The 19,255-nt window shown below is 41.7% G+C and overlaps 1 protein-coding gene across 7 annotated transcripts in view; it reads left to right on the top strand.

The window, feature by feature from the left end:
• The window catches only part of LOC148016079 (golgin), a 61,692-nt gene extending 43,334 nt beyond the window's left edge, over positions 1–18,358 (top strand). Inside the window, exons 9-15 of one of the 7 annotated variants that reach the window (XR_015688031.1) lie at positions 1,178–1,633; positions 16,308–16,369; positions 16,474–16,570; positions 16,673–16,752; positions 16,840–16,895; positions 17,052–17,173; positions 17,292–18,358. Coding sequence is in view for 4 of the 7 variants with exons in the window: in XM_087663691.1 (XP_087519817.1) it covers positions 1,178–1,633; positions 16,308–16,369; positions 16,474–16,570; positions 16,673–16,752; positions 16,840–16,895; positions 16,984–17,212; positions 17,292–17,349 (1,038 nt within the window). In the remaining 3 variants the exon portion in view is untranslated. Of the gene's footprint in view, positions 1–1,177; positions 1,634–16,307; positions 16,370–16,473; positions 16,753–16,839; positions 16,896–16,983; positions 17,213–17,291 lie in introns of those variants that run through there. The other 6 variants (XR_015688030.1, XM_087663693.1, XM_087663691.1 and 3 more) reach the window with 6 other exon arrangements.
• Positions 18,359–19,255: the final 897 nt, after the last annotated feature.

The following is a 19,255-nucleotide window of genomic DNA, read 5'->3' as shown; positions in this document are numbered from 1 at the left end:
ATTCCTTTAGGTTCTTTGCTTTCACACATCGAGGTGTTAGAGGTGCACGGGTAGTTGGGATTTATCCCCCAACCCAACCATCCATGGGAACCTATGTGCAAGGGTATCCCACCCATGCAAGCTTGACATGCATCTCAAGCCCCAACCCACTCTTCCATTTTCCAATTGGCCACATAGTTTGCCAACAGGTCAATACGGAATGGACCAACCTACACCTTTTCTACTATGTCCTTGGAGATCCGGATGGGTGCTGGTAGCATGGGTCATGGTGGTTACAAAGTGACTTACTGCAAATGCACTAAGGGCACTTTAGGGTTAGAGCAGCCAAGTCCTATTTATAGGACTCAAGGCCCTATTGTGCACATTCATTGTGTGATCACCACTCTTGTACTTTTGGCTTGTTAGCCGACACATCTGTACACTAGGATGGTATGGGCTGGTGGTATGGGATACCAACCCTTGGGATGCGGTTGTGACCCAGAGTATTGCTAGCTCCCAAGCTCGGGGGTGAGTCCGTCTAGGTAGGGGTCACAGTGTCAATGACTTGCTGCAGTCAGTAAAGGATCCTGGGTTATGCCACTGCCTGTTTGAGAAGGGTTTTGGTGCACCCCTATGGGTCATGGAAGATTTAGGTGAGTGATGCTTAGGCCACTTTCTAGTAGACACATAAAGTGTGATATGCACCAACATGAATCATGATAACGACACATAGCCAGTATCATAGTATGAGAACTTTTGATTAAACTTGATCTCGGATGTTGCACAAGTGGAGCACAAGAACTTGAGTTCTCTGGATTGTTTTTTATAAGCATTGCATAGTAGAGTTTAGCTAGCATGTGTTACTTTATTTCAGACCTTTTTGTATGATTACTCTCTTTGACATGTAAGGTACTTTCTTACCAATGTAACACCATTGATTTCTGGAATATCATTCTTTTATCTCATACCTCATTCCCAATTGTTACTTTCTCTTTTAGCTAGCATGTGTTACTCTGTTTCAGACCTTTCTGTTTGATTACTTTCTTTGACATGTAAGGTCCTTTCTAACCAACTTAAGGCCATTGATTTCTGGAGTAGCATTCTTTTATCTCATGCCTCATTACCAATTCTTACTTTCTTTTAGAATGCAAGCTACTTTGTCATCAAAATAAGTTGACAGTTATGATTGGGTTTTCAGATGCTGCTATTCCGATCACGTGAATGGTTCCTGCAGAAGCCTTGTCTAGCATTAACCTGCTTGAAGATCCTGAGAACTCATTCAGATTCTCTCTTTGGTTCTTTGTTTCAAAGGCCTTTGATCAATGCTCTGTTTGATTCTCCATTTATTCACACTGTCACTCAAGGAAGTGACCGAGATCTCTTTGCTGATTCCCACATCTGCCAATTTGAAAGGCATGCAACTCTCCTTCTGTTCAAGACCATCGTAGCTTTGAAGAAGAAAGTCCATGATGGTAGCAAAGCCATTGCAGAAGGCCTATGGGATGGTTTACAAGAGGCGAAACAACAGTGTGCTGCAATGGATCTGTGGCTACTCGAACGTCTAATGTTTCAAATGAATCAGATGCCCAAAAATTCAAGTTTGCATATGGCAGATAGTTTGGCATTTTCCTTCCTCCAGATATTCATAGGCAAGGTTAGCACAACTTTCTTTGTCTGTCTTTTCTATAGCATTTTGATCAATCATACCCTTTACCACTTGAGGTCAGCACATTTGTTGGTTTCTGTAGTGTTTTTATGAATCGATTGCTTGTGTCGTTCGCATGCTTGTTTTTACTTTACTAGGCCAGTTGGTTGTAGAAATGTATAACTTTCAAAAATGTGATATATTTAATAGTTCAGAAGAGCCAATTGGCATCTCTGGACCAGAATTTCATATTCCACACAATGCCACTGACATGATTGTGGCTGAAAGGAGAAGCCAGTTGGTTGTAGAAATGTACGAATTTCAAAAATGTGATATATTTAATAGCTCAGAAGAGCCAATTGGCATCTCTGGACCAGAATTTCATATTTCACACAATGCCACTGACGTGTTTGTGGCTGAAAGGAGAATCCAAGAACACTACAAACACAACATAGGAAAAGCAGATAGCATAGGTCAGTCATCCATCTATGACATTGACATATCAATTTGTAAAACTTGTAGAAGTTTGTACATGATGGTAGGCTACACTTGCAGTCCTTAGGATTGTAAGCTTCAACATAGTTAGTTGTTTTTCATTTTCATTGTTGTTCTCGAGTCTAGAAGACATGGCTAAAGTACTCATTTCTTTGTCTCATAGGCCATTTTGGCTTTTGGAGACATAAATACGTCTCTCTCTCTAAAGCAGGCATGATGCTACAGAGGTCATTATGTTCCAGACGGCCGTGATTCTATAGAGGTCGCAGCACTGACGCAGGCATGACTCCAGGCAGCATCATTGCAGACAGGCATGATGCTACAGGTGTGATGCCAGAGAGGTCACAGCATTGAGGCAGGTGTGATGCTACAGACAGAGGGATAGTCGTGATGCTACAGTCATGAACTGGTGCTGCACTCGCTCCGATGCTATGGTTGTGAACTGATGCTCTGATTACACGCTAAGTTATGACCTGATGTTCTAATGCAGTCATGAACTGATGCAGTCATGCCCTGATACTCTGATGCAATCATGAACTGATGCCCTGTTGCTCTCTCTCTTTGATGTTCTGATGCTCACTTGCAGTTGTGAGCTGGTGCTCTGATGCAGTCAAGTTTGTACAGGAGTGCTTAGGCTGTGCTGGAATACAGTGGATAAGTGAATGCAGTGAGAAAAAGAGATCAGAGATCAGGTTTATGCAGGCAGAGATTGGAAGTGTGATCTGATTTGGTCTGTGACTGCACTTGGTTTATGACACTCTGCAGTTGACTAGAACAGTGGTCTGATGCAACATTCTCAAACTGCAACTGAGATACAGCAGTAAATGGTTTGACCATTCAAGGAAAGCATGTAGTACACATATACTGCAAGTTTAACCTGGGCTCAATCTAGGTTCTGAACACAGCAGTGAGCATTGCATACCATGGTCATAGAGGATCACACATTTGCAAACATGGGTAAACCAGCATTACCAAGAAAGCAAGGTGATATCCTGGTGGAAGAGCAGCCCTTCCAAACCCTACCAAAACTCTACTGGAGATGCGGACGCAATGCACTTGCATATAAGAGCATCAAAAGATGCTCTTAAGGTCACAAAAATACTGAAGACAACATGCAGGGGGGGTATGGATGACGAGATCTATCACTAGTACATGCATAGCAACTAACCGTGAAAAGCCACGAGTTGGTTGGTCTCTTTGTCGAACATCTTGATTCTGTATACACTATGGTTTACTTGATGAAATAGTCTCGGTGACCGGGATCCTTAGTTCATTGGCCATTTTGAAAAACTAGAAACTCAATTGTCCATGTTATTCCTTTGAAAATTCTGAAACTGATGGACCGACTTAAAGGACAAATCAAACCATAGAGATTATACTACATGCACATGTTTCTCATAGACAATCTAGTTGGGAGTGTTATCTTTCTTGGATTGAGTTTTGCTTATAACAATGCTAAGCATTCCATTATTGGTTATAGCATGTTTATGTTTATGTATGGTTATGAGCTGAAACCACCAATTACCCCACATAGAGCTGAGGGGAAAATGCAGTCCATAGTCGACTTTTTGCACGATATGTAGGAGATGTTGACAATTACTAGGGAAAGCGTTAAAACGGCCTAGGATTGTGCCACATTTTATACTAGTCACCATCATACTCTTAGAGTGCTCTAGGAGGGCATGTAGGTTTACCTTGAAGTCCCAGCGGACTCCAATTTATTTATTTATTTATTTATTGCAAATAAAGTTTGCTAATTATATTACTTAAGAAAAAAACCCTTGAATACAAAGAAGTGCTCATGCTCAATAGACTAGCTGGAGCTGAAGCTAAGTCACAGTTATATAAAGCATACAAGCCTCTCAAGGCAGTCTAGGGGGGATGGGGGCAAGAAGCAATGGAGGGGGGGTATATTGCCATCTGGGGTTGCCTGCCGGCATCATGAAGAACAGGTTCTGGCCGCCCCAAGTGCGCATGAAGTAAAAACAAAGCTCCTGACGAGCTCGAGACTCGCGCTGCATCAGGTCCCATCGGCCACACAGGGAGTGGATGATGGAGGTCTAGAGCTCTGCCAAAGTAGCCTAACCTGAAAGTCTGTCCCAACCAAAAACCTCTTGACACTGCGCCTTCTAGACGTGCCATCCAATAAGACTCCCTACGATCTCCCATACCTCAGAGCGGTCTGCTATGGGCTCTACCTGGGGGATGGGTAGAGCCTCCAAGCCGACTACTACACATGACCCAACCTCAACGATGAAGATCGTGTCTTGCATCCCAGCCTCATACAAAAGGTGATGGCCCTGGCTGACTGTCTGCTAGTAGAAAGCTCCCCATGAGATACATCCAAGGCTGGGTGCTATACGACGGAGAATGCGGCATGCTCCTCTCCACATGAGTTGTGCCGCCTCACACGACCAAAGGCATTGCTTTGGAGTTTCCAAAGACTGTTGTGGGCAGTGTTTACAATCTCCATCCTTCTGCATCTGGGCTAACCAACTCCCCACCGCCAGGCCTCTATGTTCCAACAGCCATAAGAAATACAATACCCTCCTCGGCCTCCAGCTCTCCCATAGGCGGTGCCAGAAAATCCGTCGGAAAGCATCAGTGATGCTGTGCTCCGCCCAGTACCTGCTACGCGAAGGCACCCAGTCCATGTTCTCCTGCATCAGTACATGTTTGTCAATCCTGGTTGTGCACTCCAGGAACCTCGGTGGCTTCTTGGCAACTGCAGTGGCCGGCAAAAGCCACTCTCCAAGGTCCCACTCCAACTCATCAAGTGGCTTGCTCTCCCATATCCAAAGGCGCCACTCTCGGAACTTCTCCTAGAACATATAAGGGTCCAGATGCCATGTCTTTCCCTGAAGGCCAACCACCCGAATTCTCCTCCACGGAAGGATAACTATCCCCTTATCCTGTTGCCCTATGTCAAGGACTAGATAACCCCCCTCATGCACGGTGAAGAAAGTCCCATGTGGGGCGTCACCCACTCTACCTGCCACCTGTAGGGGGATACCTCTTGATGAAAACCTAGCGGCCCATACCTCACCAGGCTCTACCGGCTCTTGTATCAGGGGGTCAAGTCACTCCTGAGGTATTGCAATGTTAATCTCCCTTCTCCTCAACTCAACTTCTCTCTGACAACTTGATGCTCGCTGCAACACCTCGTGGTTTACCATCCTGTACACCTCCTGCCATGTCCTGAATGTACGAGTCGGGCCTGCCTCCCAACTAGCCCACTGGATGTGGGGGCGCTCGTCAGTTTATATCCCCTCCTAATCTCTAACCTGGGGGTTCCAAATCACTGGCTGGTGGTCTATCTCCTCCTAGCAACCTGGGAAGCTTTGAATTAGGGCCTTACAAAGGCCTTGCCACACACGAAGTAGGCTGCGGAGGAAGGTGGATCTGGGGGGCGTGATGTGGGCCGTTGTGAAGATCCATCTCAAGGACGGCCTCCAATCATCGCCAAGCCTCGATCTACACTCTTGGAGACTCTCTTGCAATAGGACCTTTCATGTCTGCCCTCCTGGTGTGAGACTGCGGACTACTACCTTGCCCAAACTCTAAGGCCTCCAGGTTGTTGAAGTCTCCTCCAACAATCCAGGAGTCCACCTCTGGGAGTCCTGTTGCGATCTCCATCCAGAACCTGTTGCGTGCCCTAACCTCAGTGGAGCATAGACATTGAGGACTCCAAGGCACGGGTCCCCAATATCCAATCTGATCCATAGAACTCTCCCTGCCATAATCGTCCTGTGGTCCCGTACACAGGCGGTGAAGGCTCGGGCCAATAGAGGTGCATACGCCTCCATTCCTGCCGTGGGCACCGATGGCGTGCTCCCAGTAAGTGTGTGAACTGCTTGGGAGTACCTTTCCTACCAACTGGGCCTGGGCGGGAGTGAGCTTGTACTCTTGGAAAAGTAGGATGTCGATTCGTCTAGCAAGGGCAGGTTGCAGCTCCTGTCGAACAATCAACTTCTTGGAACCGCAAGCCCCACTGTAGTGGAGGCTGTTCACATTCCAGGATGCAAGATGTTAACTCATATGAAAACTTGTGGCTGGTCGAACAGGCATCTGTTCGGTGTGGAAGCTGTTGACGAAAAAGAAGAGCTATGGGGCATGCAGATATGCTTTGCTGCAGGTCTAGACGGTGAACTCCATTCCCCCATGGTAGCCCTCGGCCGGGACCATGGGGGTGATCGATGCACTTGGTGGTACCACCACGGCATCTATCAGCTAGGCTGAGAGGCGTGACTCTGTACACTGGTAGAAACGGGCCGCCTATGCTAAGGGCCACTCGATCACATCCATCGGAGCTCTCCACTGTAGAGGGGCTCGAAAGATAATGCTCAGATGTGGGACCTCGGCCCCGGCCCACCAGTTTATGTCCATCATGCAATTGGGCCATTGTTGGGATGACTACTTGGACTTCCTTGGTAAGATAACCTGTAGGCCATCTTGTGGGCTACGAGTTGATGCCCTTTGATCTATGATCCGGGCTCCCCAGGCGTTAAACTGTCATTAAATGTAGTTGTTTCTCCTAGTGTCACTTAGTGTTCTAGTGTCCTAGCACTAAGTGACACCAGGATTAGGGCTTATTTTAGAGTTTGTTGTCATGAGGACATGTATTTTTGAAACCTCACTTAACATGTGGATTAATTTTTAATCACATGGTTTAAGTAAATGTTGCACATGTGAGCTATAATTAGGATTAGAGTAAATTTACGAGCCCAAGACCCGAGAAAATCACGGGATGTTAAAGGCAAAAGTTGCTATAAGTTATGTCACACAGGTACTTGGTGGTATCTGGTGCCAGTTGTTGGCCTAGGTCATTCATTTGGCTACAAGTGTCAGTTGGTGACACTAGAGAAGTGTCATTTAATAGTACCTAACGCCAATCTGATGGTCAAAGATGATACAGAGACACTCGGGAATGGAAGTTGCCTAGCCAATTTAATTATTGGTCAGTCATATTATTTTTCAGGGCACCGAAATGATTATTAGATTAATTTTCAATATTTAAAGACTGAAAATTAATATTTAAATATGGATAATGTTGAAAAAACCATTTGGGAAGGCTGCCACTTGTCAAAAATGCCCATGCAAGTCTAAAAACGTCTTTAGAGATTGGAGATAGGCATTTTTAGTGTATTCAGCCTGCAAGAGAGAGGGAGGAGATACTGCTTGTTTGATTTGCAGCCATTGGAGGATCTTTTTGAGGCAGCCAGGGGAAAGAGAAGACCAATCAACAGCAGGTGACAGCATCTACAGGCTGCTGAGACAGGGCAGCAGCAGTAAATGTTTGATTTTCTTTAGTTCTTTGCATCTACAAGCTATTGTGGCAGGGCAGCAGCTGCATTTGACTGATTTTCAATCATTCTTCGCGACAAAACTCTGAATTTTCTCTCTCTACAGCTTTCTCTCTCATCTCCGAGCCGTTTCACATTCTTTCTCCGAAGATCTTAGCATTTGGACCCTTGGAGGTTAGAAATTGCAAATTTCTCTACTGTAAACCCTAATTTATAGCAGAAATTAGGGTTTAGCAGCAGCCTTGGGAAGCATACAAAAAATTGGAAACTCCAAGACTCGGATTCAATAGGGCTGAAGGGGAATTTCAACTAAATTCAAGTGGAGGACTAGCCATCCATAAAATTTGGGGCATTTCCATCGTCTATGAAGTAGGTGAAGGTCAATCAAGTGCCCAAATCAAGGGGCAAAATAGATTCAAGACTTGCTAGTCACTATGGACAGCAATGGGAGTTTGGATTGCGAAGGGGATTAGGAGAATCCCATTGTAAATCAAGTTCTTCTTCAATAAAGCTAAAGAAGTACCGAAAGGGGTGCCAATTTTTGGGCCAATCGGGTGTGCGTTGTCCAAGATTAGTAGGTAAATTTGTATTTTCAGATTTGCATTAATTATTTACTGCTGTAATTAAGTTGTAATCAGGGATTTACCACCCATCCACGAAAGGAAGGCTGGTTACATTTGCTACGACGGTTAAGTTGTTAGGGTTTCATATTTTATTATTTAAAGACACTTCATGTCTCATTTTGCAAAAAGTGTGGCATTATTCAATGTGATTGCCTAGAGCATTGAACTTATTCTCTCTCTCTCTCTCTCTCTCTCTCTCTCTCTCTCTCATTAATTCATTACTTCTCATTCATGATCGAGTATTGTTGTGCATCAATTAATTATTTTATTCTCATTCATTTTACTCCACGCCTAGGCCAACATTGGTATCGGAGCGAAGTTCCTTCATCACCCTAGCCATCGCTTGCGATCATTCTCTTGGAGCCATTGCCATTGAGCACCACACCTCGCCTGGCTGCTTCCAAAGCCATTGCTATCTCACAAGCCTTTGTTGCATTGGTTTTCATCGTCCAGACTAGTGGTCCCAACGGTTGCACGTCACCGTGTTGCTATTGTCGCTACCAATTGGTCTTGTCTTCAATGTTTTGTTGACTTGTGCTTAGGACTTGCCTTGTCATCACCGTGTTTGCCAGTCGCTAGACCCTTTTGCACCACGTCAGACTATCGAGGCATACCGACCATCACATCTTGTCCTTGAACCACTATGTTGGTTGCTTGTCCGCTCTGCTGCTAGTCATTGCCCTATTACTCCACACACCTCAGATGACAGTCATGCCCGTTAGCCCCGCCAACCAACCGCCTCAAGCCCGAAGTGCCGCCTCTCGCCTTCTAGTCAGTCGTTCGACAGGCTGCCTCGACAGCTGCCGCATTTTTGCGACTTGTCATACCCAGCCACTTTCGTCACGTCAAATTCAGGACAGTCTGCTAGTCGCCATATCGTCACCGACTCATTAGCCGCATTTTTGCGATTTGTCATACCCAGCCTCTTTCGTCACGTCAAATTTAGGACAGTTTGCTAGTTGCCACATCATCACCGACTCGTTGACAACCTGACACGCTATCGCCCATATCATCTGACAAACGTTCTTGCTCCACCTAAGCCATCGACATTTTGTTGCCTCAGACCCGACACATTACTAAATATTAAATTCAATTTATTTTCTTATTTGTCCATTCCAAAAGGCCCCTATTCACATCCACAGCTCCATCTAAGTACAAATTGGGCCAAATTTGGGGCTTTTCACCAAAATCATCCAATCTGGTCTAAATTCCATCGAAATTTGGGGATTCTTCATCAAATTCACAAAATTCAACACTCAATTAAGGAATTTGACGTGTCGTTGTAAACAAATTTGGGACTTTTCACCAAACTGGTTCACCAAACTGGTCAAATTTTGACCGAATTTCGCAGAAAAGTTTGGGGCTTTTCAAGAATTTGGCATTCTTCATCAACATCAAGGTAGAATTCATCATCAGGTGCAACATTCAACATCTTTTGGGTAAAAATTTCTACATAAAGTATCAAATTCCTCTCAATTTTTCGATAAAATTTGGGGCTTTTAATCATTTGAGGCCAATTTCACCCCAATTTCTTTGCAAAATTTGGGCCTTTTCTGAAATTCATCAATATTAAGGCTCAATTCACTTTTTGGCATGGAATTCGATTGGGTACAAATTTTACCCAATTTCTTCAATCTCTCTTCATTTTTCAGGTAAAATTTGGGGCTTTTGCCCAATTCCACCACCAAGGCGCCCAAAATGTTGGGCTTTTGCCTCAATTCATCTTCTGGGCCCTCGATGTGCTCCGAAATCATATTATTTGGCTGCTAGTCCTGTTCTTTCCCGACATTGAAGACAAATTTGATCATTTTGGTGTATTATTGGGCGAATTTTCAGTATATTCAGCTATTGTCCACATCATTGGAGCATTTCCAGCCATTGATGTCTGATTTCAGCATATTGCTGATTACTGCCTTGGTCGGTTAATATTTATTTCTGAAAATAATTATTTTTTGCATATTTTTCTCTCTCCTCAGCAGAATAGACAGCAAGTTATTATTCTTTATACTATTTGACTTCATTGAGGCAAGCAGAATATCTTCTATCACTGATTTATTATTATTCGTGCATCTACTTTCTCTCTTCACTTAGAAAAGATTATTTTATTGCTGATCATCATCAATGGCCAGCGATAATAATGATTTGTTGGGCATGTTGGGCGCCGACGACAAGCTCAACGGCACCAATTTCCCAATGTGGGCTTACATAATGCGATATGTTCTTGTCGCAAAAAGTCTATGGCAAATTGACAATGGCACCATGCAAAGGTTGGCTTCTCCAACACCGGCACCACCTCCCGCTTCCACATCACAAGGTGGCTCTCATGATGCCAAATTATCTTCTTCTTGGACAATGCCTCCCACTCAAGATCAGATTCAATGGGATGGCCGTGACACTCAAGAACATGCCCTAATCGCTTTACCTGTGAAGAGAGCCATTATTCCATACATTCGATTATACAAGATATCCAAGGAAACATGGGATAAGCTTGCATCATTATATCAAGTGCACAATGAAGCGCGCGTTGCTTACCTACGTAAGCAACTGAAAGACATTCTCATGGAAGGAGGTAATATGGACGCCTATCTCACCGGCATGAAAGACCTTATTGAGCAATTATTAAATATTGACGAAGTTCTTGATAACTAGCTTATTTTCATCACTCTTAATGGTCTATCGGAGTCATATCAAGGTTTTGCTACCATGTCATGGTTGGTAACTGTTGAGTGCGCGGATAGAGGAAGCATGAAGATTTGCAGCAAGAGAAGTGTGCAGGTGAGTGAGAGTGACAAAGAGAGAGTACGATCTGATTTGGGTGTACCAACAACGTGTTGGTATACAAAGAATAAAATGTATTTATACTTGGGGCTCGTAAGGGTGTACTCACATGTATAACATAATAATACACGTGTACAATACATGAAGGTGAATATTGCAGCAGAAGTGTGCCGGTGAGTGAGAGTGATAGAGAGAGAGTACGATCTGATTTGGGTGTACCAACAACGTGTTGGTACACAAAGAATAAAATTTATTTCTACTTGGGGCTCGTAAGGGTGTATTCATATGTACAACATAATAATACACGTGTACAATACACGGAGGTGAATTAAGGACCTTTACATCCCAACAACCTCCCACTTAAAGGTCCGAAGCGAACCTTTAACCAACTCCCACTAGTCGTATGCAATGCTCATGCTGAGCCTTAAACTTTTAGTGAGAATATCTACAGGGGTGTCTTGTGTTTTGATCTTGGTAAATGTGATTAGACCATCTTCCAGAATCTGTTTGATAAAGTGATATTGCACATCTATTCCTTGTGCGTAAATGATACATGGCATTCTTAGCCAGATATACAGCACTCTAGCTATCACATCCCAACATTGGAGTACTCATAGACATGCCGAGATCCTCTACAAGTCTACTCAACCATATAGCTTCCTTAGAAGCTTCAGTAGCTTATATGTATTCAGCTTCAATAGTACTTAGTGCTACAATGTTCCACAACCTGGAGCACCAAGAAACGGCCTCGCCAGTAACTGTAAAGACATACCCACTAGTGGACTTGCGAGTGTCCAAGTCACCTGCCATGTCTGCATCACAATAACCCTGCAGACTAAGTGCACCCTGCTATAGCAAATACACTTTCTTTGTGTACCCTTTAGATATCAAAGAATACACTTGACAACCTCCTAATGTGGTTTGCTAGGATTTGACATAAACCTGCTGACAACTCCCACATGAGCAATGTCTGGACGAGTAGAGACCATAGCATACATAAGAGAGCCACAAGCTTATGCATAAGGGACTCCCTTCATAGCATTGGCTTCCATGCCATCTTTTGGGCTGTTGGCTTTACTAAGCTTAAGATATGGAGATAAGGGCACCCCAAGAGGCTTAGCTTCAACTATGTTAAATCTGTCCAGTATCTTTTCAATGTACATCTCTTGAGATAAGAACAACAATTTCTGTGTTCCTACAAATCCTCATGCCCAATATATGCTATGCGTTCCCCAAATCTTTCATGGAGAAAGCTGATTTCAGCTGATCTTTGAGAGCATCCAAGCTAGTATTTCTTTTCCTAGCTAGCAACATATCATCCACATACAAAACAAGTATGATGGGGTTGCCATCTGTATCATTTTTCATGTACAAACAATGATCTGCATGGCTGCGTGTAAACCCATGAGAGCATAAAAGTGTCAAACTTTTTGTACCACTGCCGTGGTGCTTGCTTCAGCCCATACAAGCTACATTTTAGTTTACACACCAACTACTCTTTTCTAGGAACTACAAAGCCCTCGGGCTGTTTCATGTAGATTTTCTCATCAATGTCACCATGCAGAAAAGTTGTTTTCATATCCATTTGGTATAGCTCTAAATCCAATATAGCAATGAGAGCAAAAAGCATACGTAGAGTAGTCATCTTCACAATAGGTGAGAAGACCTCTTGGAAGTCAATGTTGGAGCTAAGCTGGAGGACTGAGCAGTAGTTCGAGGAGTGAAAGTGACAAAGCGAGAGAGTGAAAATACAATTAGATTTGGTTGTATCAACAATATGTGTTGGTATACAAAGAATAAAATGTATTTATACTTAGGGCACGTAAGGGTGCATTCACACGTACAACTAAATAATGTACGTATACTATACACGGAGGTGAAAAAGGGCCTTTATCCCAACAACCTCCCACTTAAAGGTCCGAAGTGAACCTCTAACCAACTCCCACTAGTTGTATGCAATGCTCATACTGAGCTTTGCTGAGACTTTCAGTGAGAACATTTGCACGGTTGTCCTGTATTTTGATCTTGGTCAATGTAATTAGATCATCTTTCAGAATCTGTCTAATAAAGTGATATCGTATATCTACCTGCTTTGTGTGTGAATGATATGTGGCATTCTTAGCCAGATACACAACACTTTGGCTATCACATCCCAACACTGGAGTACCAATAGAGGTGCCGAGATCCTTTGCAAGTCTGCTCAACCATATAGCGTCCTTAGAAGCTTCAATAGCTGATATGTATCTAGCTTCAATAGTACTGAGTGCTATGATGTTCTGCAACTTGGAACACCAAGAAACGGCCCCATGGGCAACTGTAAAGACATACCTGCTAGTAGACCTACGAGTGTCTAAGTCATCTGCCATGTCGGCATCACAGTAACCCTGCAACCTATAGCAAACACACTTTCTTTGTATACCCTTTAGGTATCGAAGAATACACTTGACAGCCTCCCAATGTGTTTTGCCAAGATTTGACGTAAACTTGCTAACGACTCTCATTGCATGAGCCATGTTTGGACAAGTTGCAACCATAGCATACATAAGAGAGCCACAAGCCGATGCATAAGGGACTCCCTTCATAGCATTTGCTTCCACGTCATCTTTTGGGCTGTTGGCTTTACTAAGCTTAAGGTATGGAGGTAAGGGCACCCCAAAAGGCTTAGCTTCAACCATGTTAAATCTATCCAGTACCTTTTAAATGTACTTTTCTTGAGATAAAAACAGCAATTTCTGTGTCCTATCCCTGCAAATTCTCATGCCCAATATATGCTCTGCATTCCCCAAATCTTTCATAGAGAAAGCTGATTTCAGCTGATCTTTGAGAGCATCCAAGCTAGTCTTTCTCTTCCCAGCTAGCAACATATCATCCACATACAAAACAAGTATGATGGAGCTGCCATCTGTATCCTTTTTCATGTACAAACAATGATCTGCATGGCTGAGGCCTACTTATTACAATGTCCTGTGAACTACACCATAAGAGCCAATAAGTCATTGGATGCAGCTGGGATGCTTACATTGGCCCACATGTTGACCCTCACCCCCCTTACCTAAATCACACTAGTCCCTCATAAACTTGTTTCTCATGTGGGAGACCATATGGAAGCTGCTCATCAACATGATCACTCTGTATCTCTGCATGCTCTCACATATGCATCAGAGGAGATATTTGAGAGCTAAACTGGTTCATGTTTCTCCTTGCTTAGTAAGATCCCCAAGACTTCTCTTCTCAAGAAGCATCTTAAGATGCTTACCTTTATCATGTTGAATCTTCTATTAGGTGCTCAAACCACTCTGTTCAATTCTGAAGCAAACAGTTTTATCCACTCGGCCTCTCCCCAAAGTCCCTTCGTCCTATTGGGCTGTGAGAAGTTTCTCCAATTTTCACTGTGGAGTACATGGATCTGTGACAGAGCTAATAATCTGGCTATTTGGATTGTACTGTTTCTCTTCATTTTTGGCATTTGGGTTGCCTTGAATTTCTTCATTTTTGTTATTTGGATTTTCTTTATTTTTGGGGAACTTTCCTAATGGTTTTGGAACGGTACGCAGCCTTGCAATTAAGAGGGACTACTTTATCAAGAGCAAAGCAATTACTAAGATTAAAGTACTTGAGAAAGTACTATTCATAGTGGCCTTGGCCGTTTTCTTTTAAGTGTATTGCCTTAGGGTACTAGTTCCCTTTGGGCATCTCTCAGTGTTTTGTAGTAAATTCAGGCTCCATTTACCACTGGGCTTTACTCTTGTTTGTATATATCCCCTCTATATTGGGAGACCTAGGGGATATGTTACACCCAAAGTAACTGTAGAGTTAGTTTCAGTAGTATCTTCTGCAAAGCTGATCCTGTGGCTTCATTTGCTTGCTTTTTATTAGTATATTCAATTGGCTGTAGAAGCTCCCAGTATTCCAAATTGGGTGTCAATTTTGGCAAGTCTTGCATAGTGGTGCCCCAGTGGCAATGACCTGGCTGGGGAATTGATAAATCAAGTTTAGTGAAACATCACCTAGATGGATCTGTTCTTCCTTGTGATTTCAGTGTTATATCGTGTAATAAGAAATTCTGGTCCCAGAGATGCTCATTGGTCCTTGAATGGGTGTGCCCTGTGTATGTATGCCTTTATCCCCAACATATAATCATTTTTCATACATGTGTACTCCTTCAGCCCCACTCCCATTTAACATTTATCATGCTAAAGTGCACCCATCAGAAATCTATTGTCAACTACCAGCTGTGGACTGATTCAGCACCATAGTTGCAGGCATGAATTTGAAGACACTCAAAGGACTAAGCTAGGTAGTCAAATGTGGGACAGACATAAGTCATTTTTGCTAATGATTGTGTTTGTTGTCCTAATTGGTCCGTTTCCTGTGATTTGAATAGGGTTGGTATCTTTCTTAGATCTAGGCATGTTTTGATCATGTGGTTAGTGTTGCAATGGTTTTCACAAAAGTATCATCTTTGTCATAGTAGCCAGAAACATCAGAAACATTTAGAAATGAAATGCCAGTAAGTTTCTTTCAAGATGGGGTAAAATAAGAAACATAGGTTTTTTTATATTGGGATTCTTTATAGTTTTAACTAAGGAAAGAGGTTTTAAACCTCTTCGGAACTCTCTCTTAAACAAAAAAAAGGCCAATTCAAGCTTAAGTGATAATACATGAGAGTCAATTGAGAATAATACGTTACATATTTGCAATCCATTATTGACTTATGTCAAAGTTAGTCTTTTGACAAGCTATACTATTTGTTCAAACCTCAAACATTATGATTCATACATATCACACAAAGAAAATTGAAATAAACATGCAAGTAGCCCATGTACAATATGGATTGAGCCAAGTTGCAATATCACGATTCTTATTCCAAAACAATTTGACAAAAAGTCAAAATCTAGAATGAATAAAGAACTCATGAATGAGACTAAAGTCATATAATAATCAACTCTCAAGACAAAAATAGATACTAGATTGATAGAGTCCAATAACCAAAAAAAATCCCAAAAAGATAAGTCTCACATCCAAAGTCTTAAGCCCTAATGAGTCATTACTCATCTTCATTATTATGTTTACCATTGCCCAACAAACTTTATAAAAAAAACTATGTTTTTGGGTCCCAAAAAAATAAAATAAATAAATAAATAAATATATATATATAAATTAAAAAAACTTGTGTTTTTTTACTGTCAAAAACGTTTCTTACTTTTGCTATGACCTTTGTGCTCATTAGGATGATGGCTTGCTTAGGATTAGTCACTTGCAATAGCAAACTGTTTCAGGTCTACTTACAAAACCTTTCTTTTCCTGTGACTTGTAAGCTTATAGCAATAGTCTTTATTATACTGACATGACCAATGCTTGTTTATATAGACCTGTCCTAAGCCTACTGATTATGTGACTGAGGATTTATGCAATTTACTTTCGTTAATTATTTCAGCATGATTTATACGTAATATGCTAATAAGTTTGCACTGCATTTCTCAGGACACTTTGATGTTGGAAATACTGCTTCTCTTACTAGAATGGCCCAAGCTTGATGTTAATATGTAAGTCTCTTCTACCATGCTGTAAGCACAGCTTTTATCACCTTGTGTGAAAACAGTTGATTTTGCCCACAATGTCTTGACAAGTTGATGTGTACTTAATGCAGGCTGTCTGATGCAACTGATGACTCTTTGCTGACAACCAACAGCTTACTGATGGAAGTCTTCAACCCACTGCGAATGTTTGCTGTGTTCTTTGCAGAGGTGTGGTATCTGGGCATGCTCTATAATGTGTGATCTAGACAAACAATTTTCAGTTTCATATGAAGTTGGCATTGCTTTGACCTAGTGCCATCCAATTTACAGGTCTGCTATGATCATTCAGTAATTCTTGATTTTCTCATTTTGAAGGACACCAGTGTTTTGTGTCTACAATATCTTATACGGTGATGTTACATTGTACTTGTCAAATTTATTGCTCTTTTGTGAAGTTCAAATCATATAAACAAGCTGCTTATTTGCTACTCTGACAGATCTTTGCACCTAATTCTCAATAGTTGGCCAGACTTTTTGTTGTTATCTAATACCGGTAAGGCAAGTCTTCCACTTGTAATTTCTGGTGCAGAACTGTGGCAGATTGTCAGTCTTTGTTCTACTTATGATATGTTGCTCTTCAGTATCAAGTGTTTCAGATATTGAGAGAGCATCAAAAAGGAAAAGGAATTTTGAGTCTTTCTCTGATCAGATGCAGTCTTGCACAAAGGATCAAGAAGAAAGTTCCATCACATATGAGAAAATAATAGATACTGAAAAGGTGGCAGGATGTTTGCAAAGTTTAAATTCTGCAGTTCAAAGGCTACATAAAAGGCATACTTTCCCTTATAACCCTTCACCTCTTCTTAAAAGGTATAACAGTCATTCTTACTGGAAACTTGTGGTTCTCTCCTCACAAGCACTTAGCAATTAACTGGGGTTATGTAAGCAGGTTGGATTCTTTTGAGCAACTTTGGTTGCTTAACACTGGAGTAAGCAATGCACAGTGATTCAGAAAAGTACTCCGTTTTGAAATACTTTTGTTAGTTCAATGTTCTCTCTGTGGAAGAACATTGTTCGTGTCATTGGCAAGTGCCTATCGATGAATGACTGCTGGAACACAAGGAGCTGTGTGCATATAAACAACTAGGAGGAAGTTTGAGCAAGTAATGTGAATGAAGGAGCTCATTGTGTTCAAATGATTGCTGGACAATGGAGGACAGAGGAGCAAATGGGTGCCTTAATAATGATGTTGATGCCAGATTTGCATCAAGCTTTTGAATCAGATACACCACTGGAGCATACAATACTTGGCATTGCAGAGCTTGACACAAGTTACTTTTAGCCCTCCAGTGCATACAGCATATAATACCAAGCCTCGTTGATCACCACCTATTATAGAGGATGATTGGGTGGTGGGCAGTATTGCTACTGGTCACATGGAAGCAACTTCATTGGTTTAATCAGATTATTCCTGCCCAAGAGATCATCTTGTGTAGAGGTAGCAAGCATATAGGTCTTCCTATAGAGGGCAGTATTTTGGTGAAGATTTTTAAAGCCATGGATAATCTAGAATTTGAAGGAAATCTGCTTATTTATTCAAATTTGAGAAGTGTGGACTAGATCAAGTACAGTTTATGATAGCATGGCATGGATGGGTCTGCTTGCCATGGATTTGGTTGTAGACCTCTTTGTTGAGCATATGACCTTTCCGACACAGCAGGCTTTTCAAAACATAAGTTTAGTGGTTTGCTTCCATGGATTTTTATAGTGTAGTGTCGGCATTATCTTTCATTGAATTTGTAATGTAGGATCTCAATTGTGTACGTGGAGATGCCGTTTATTCTATTGGGCGGAAACTTTCCATAGTGGATTCTGGAGTGTCTTCATACTTGAGTTTGAATCTGTGGATTATCTCTTTTGGGAGTCTTGCATATGAAATGGGTTTGTGTTAGTCATATTGGATTACAAGAAAATCAAGTTTTTAATGGTTGTAGCAGGGTTTGTACTGTTTGTGACTATTATATTCTCAAGGGGGATTGTTGTGGAGTATCCACTTGGATGTATCCATCTGATTTTGGAGGTCATTGTAGTTTGTGGAGTCGTTGATGTGTATTGATGATCTTTGCCCTGTGATGTTTGCTATTCTCATTTGGCGTGTTGTTTAGTACATGCGACATGTGTCAACAGGATGTTGCTCGATCTAGCATTGGGTGTTCCTATGGTTTTGAATGTATAGCCTGAACATCTATGTGCATAGTTCAATGTGGTCACATGAATTCACATTCTTGCATATTTATAGATTCTAGGTATTGTTTATGTTGTGCATAGATCATTTAGAGTTATCTTTGCATTTGAGGATGTTTATTTTTAAAAAGGAGAAAAAAGTAATCATGCAAGTCTATTAATAAGAATTTTAATCCAAGTAATAAAGCTTTTTTCTCTTCGAAGAAGTATACAAGTTTGAAGCTTTTAATTGTGCTATAATATGTTATTTATATGTGTGAGTTGGTGGTATCGAATATGGCATTAGAACAAGTGGATGGATCTAGAAGCTCAATTATATGCAAGTCTTCTTTTAATTACATGAGAGTATCACATACGCCAATCCAAGTGCAAATGCACTCCTTACTATAGAAGTACTTTTTGGACGATTGTAGCTCCTTGTGCTTTGTGATCGGTGATTGCATTACAAGTGTTAGTGAGAACGTGGATTTATGCTACCACTTGTTCAATGTTTTGTGTTGGTGCTTATTGAGTTTATCAGTTGATAGATTTTATTGTAACCTAAATAACATTCTCTTAACTTAATACGGTCTATTTTACATGTTGCACCATTCACGATACCTGTATAAGCTCGATGTTCTCATTTATCATTATAGTTGCTTCAATTGCCATCTCTTCTATTGCATGGAA

The sequence above is a fragment of the Lygodium microphyllum genome, chromosome 23 (genome assembly GCF_053477565.2).
Source record: "Lygodium microphyllum isolate KBCC chromosome 23, Lygodium_microphyllum_v1.1.10, whole genome shotgun sequence".
NCBI classification, from domain to species: Eukaryota; Viridiplantae; Streptophyta; class Polypodiopsida; order Schizaeales; family Lygodiaceae; genus Lygodium; species Lygodium microphyllum.
The sequence above is the reverse complement of the archived record's forward strand: the minus strand, read 5'-3'. Positions and strand labels throughout refer to the sequence as shown.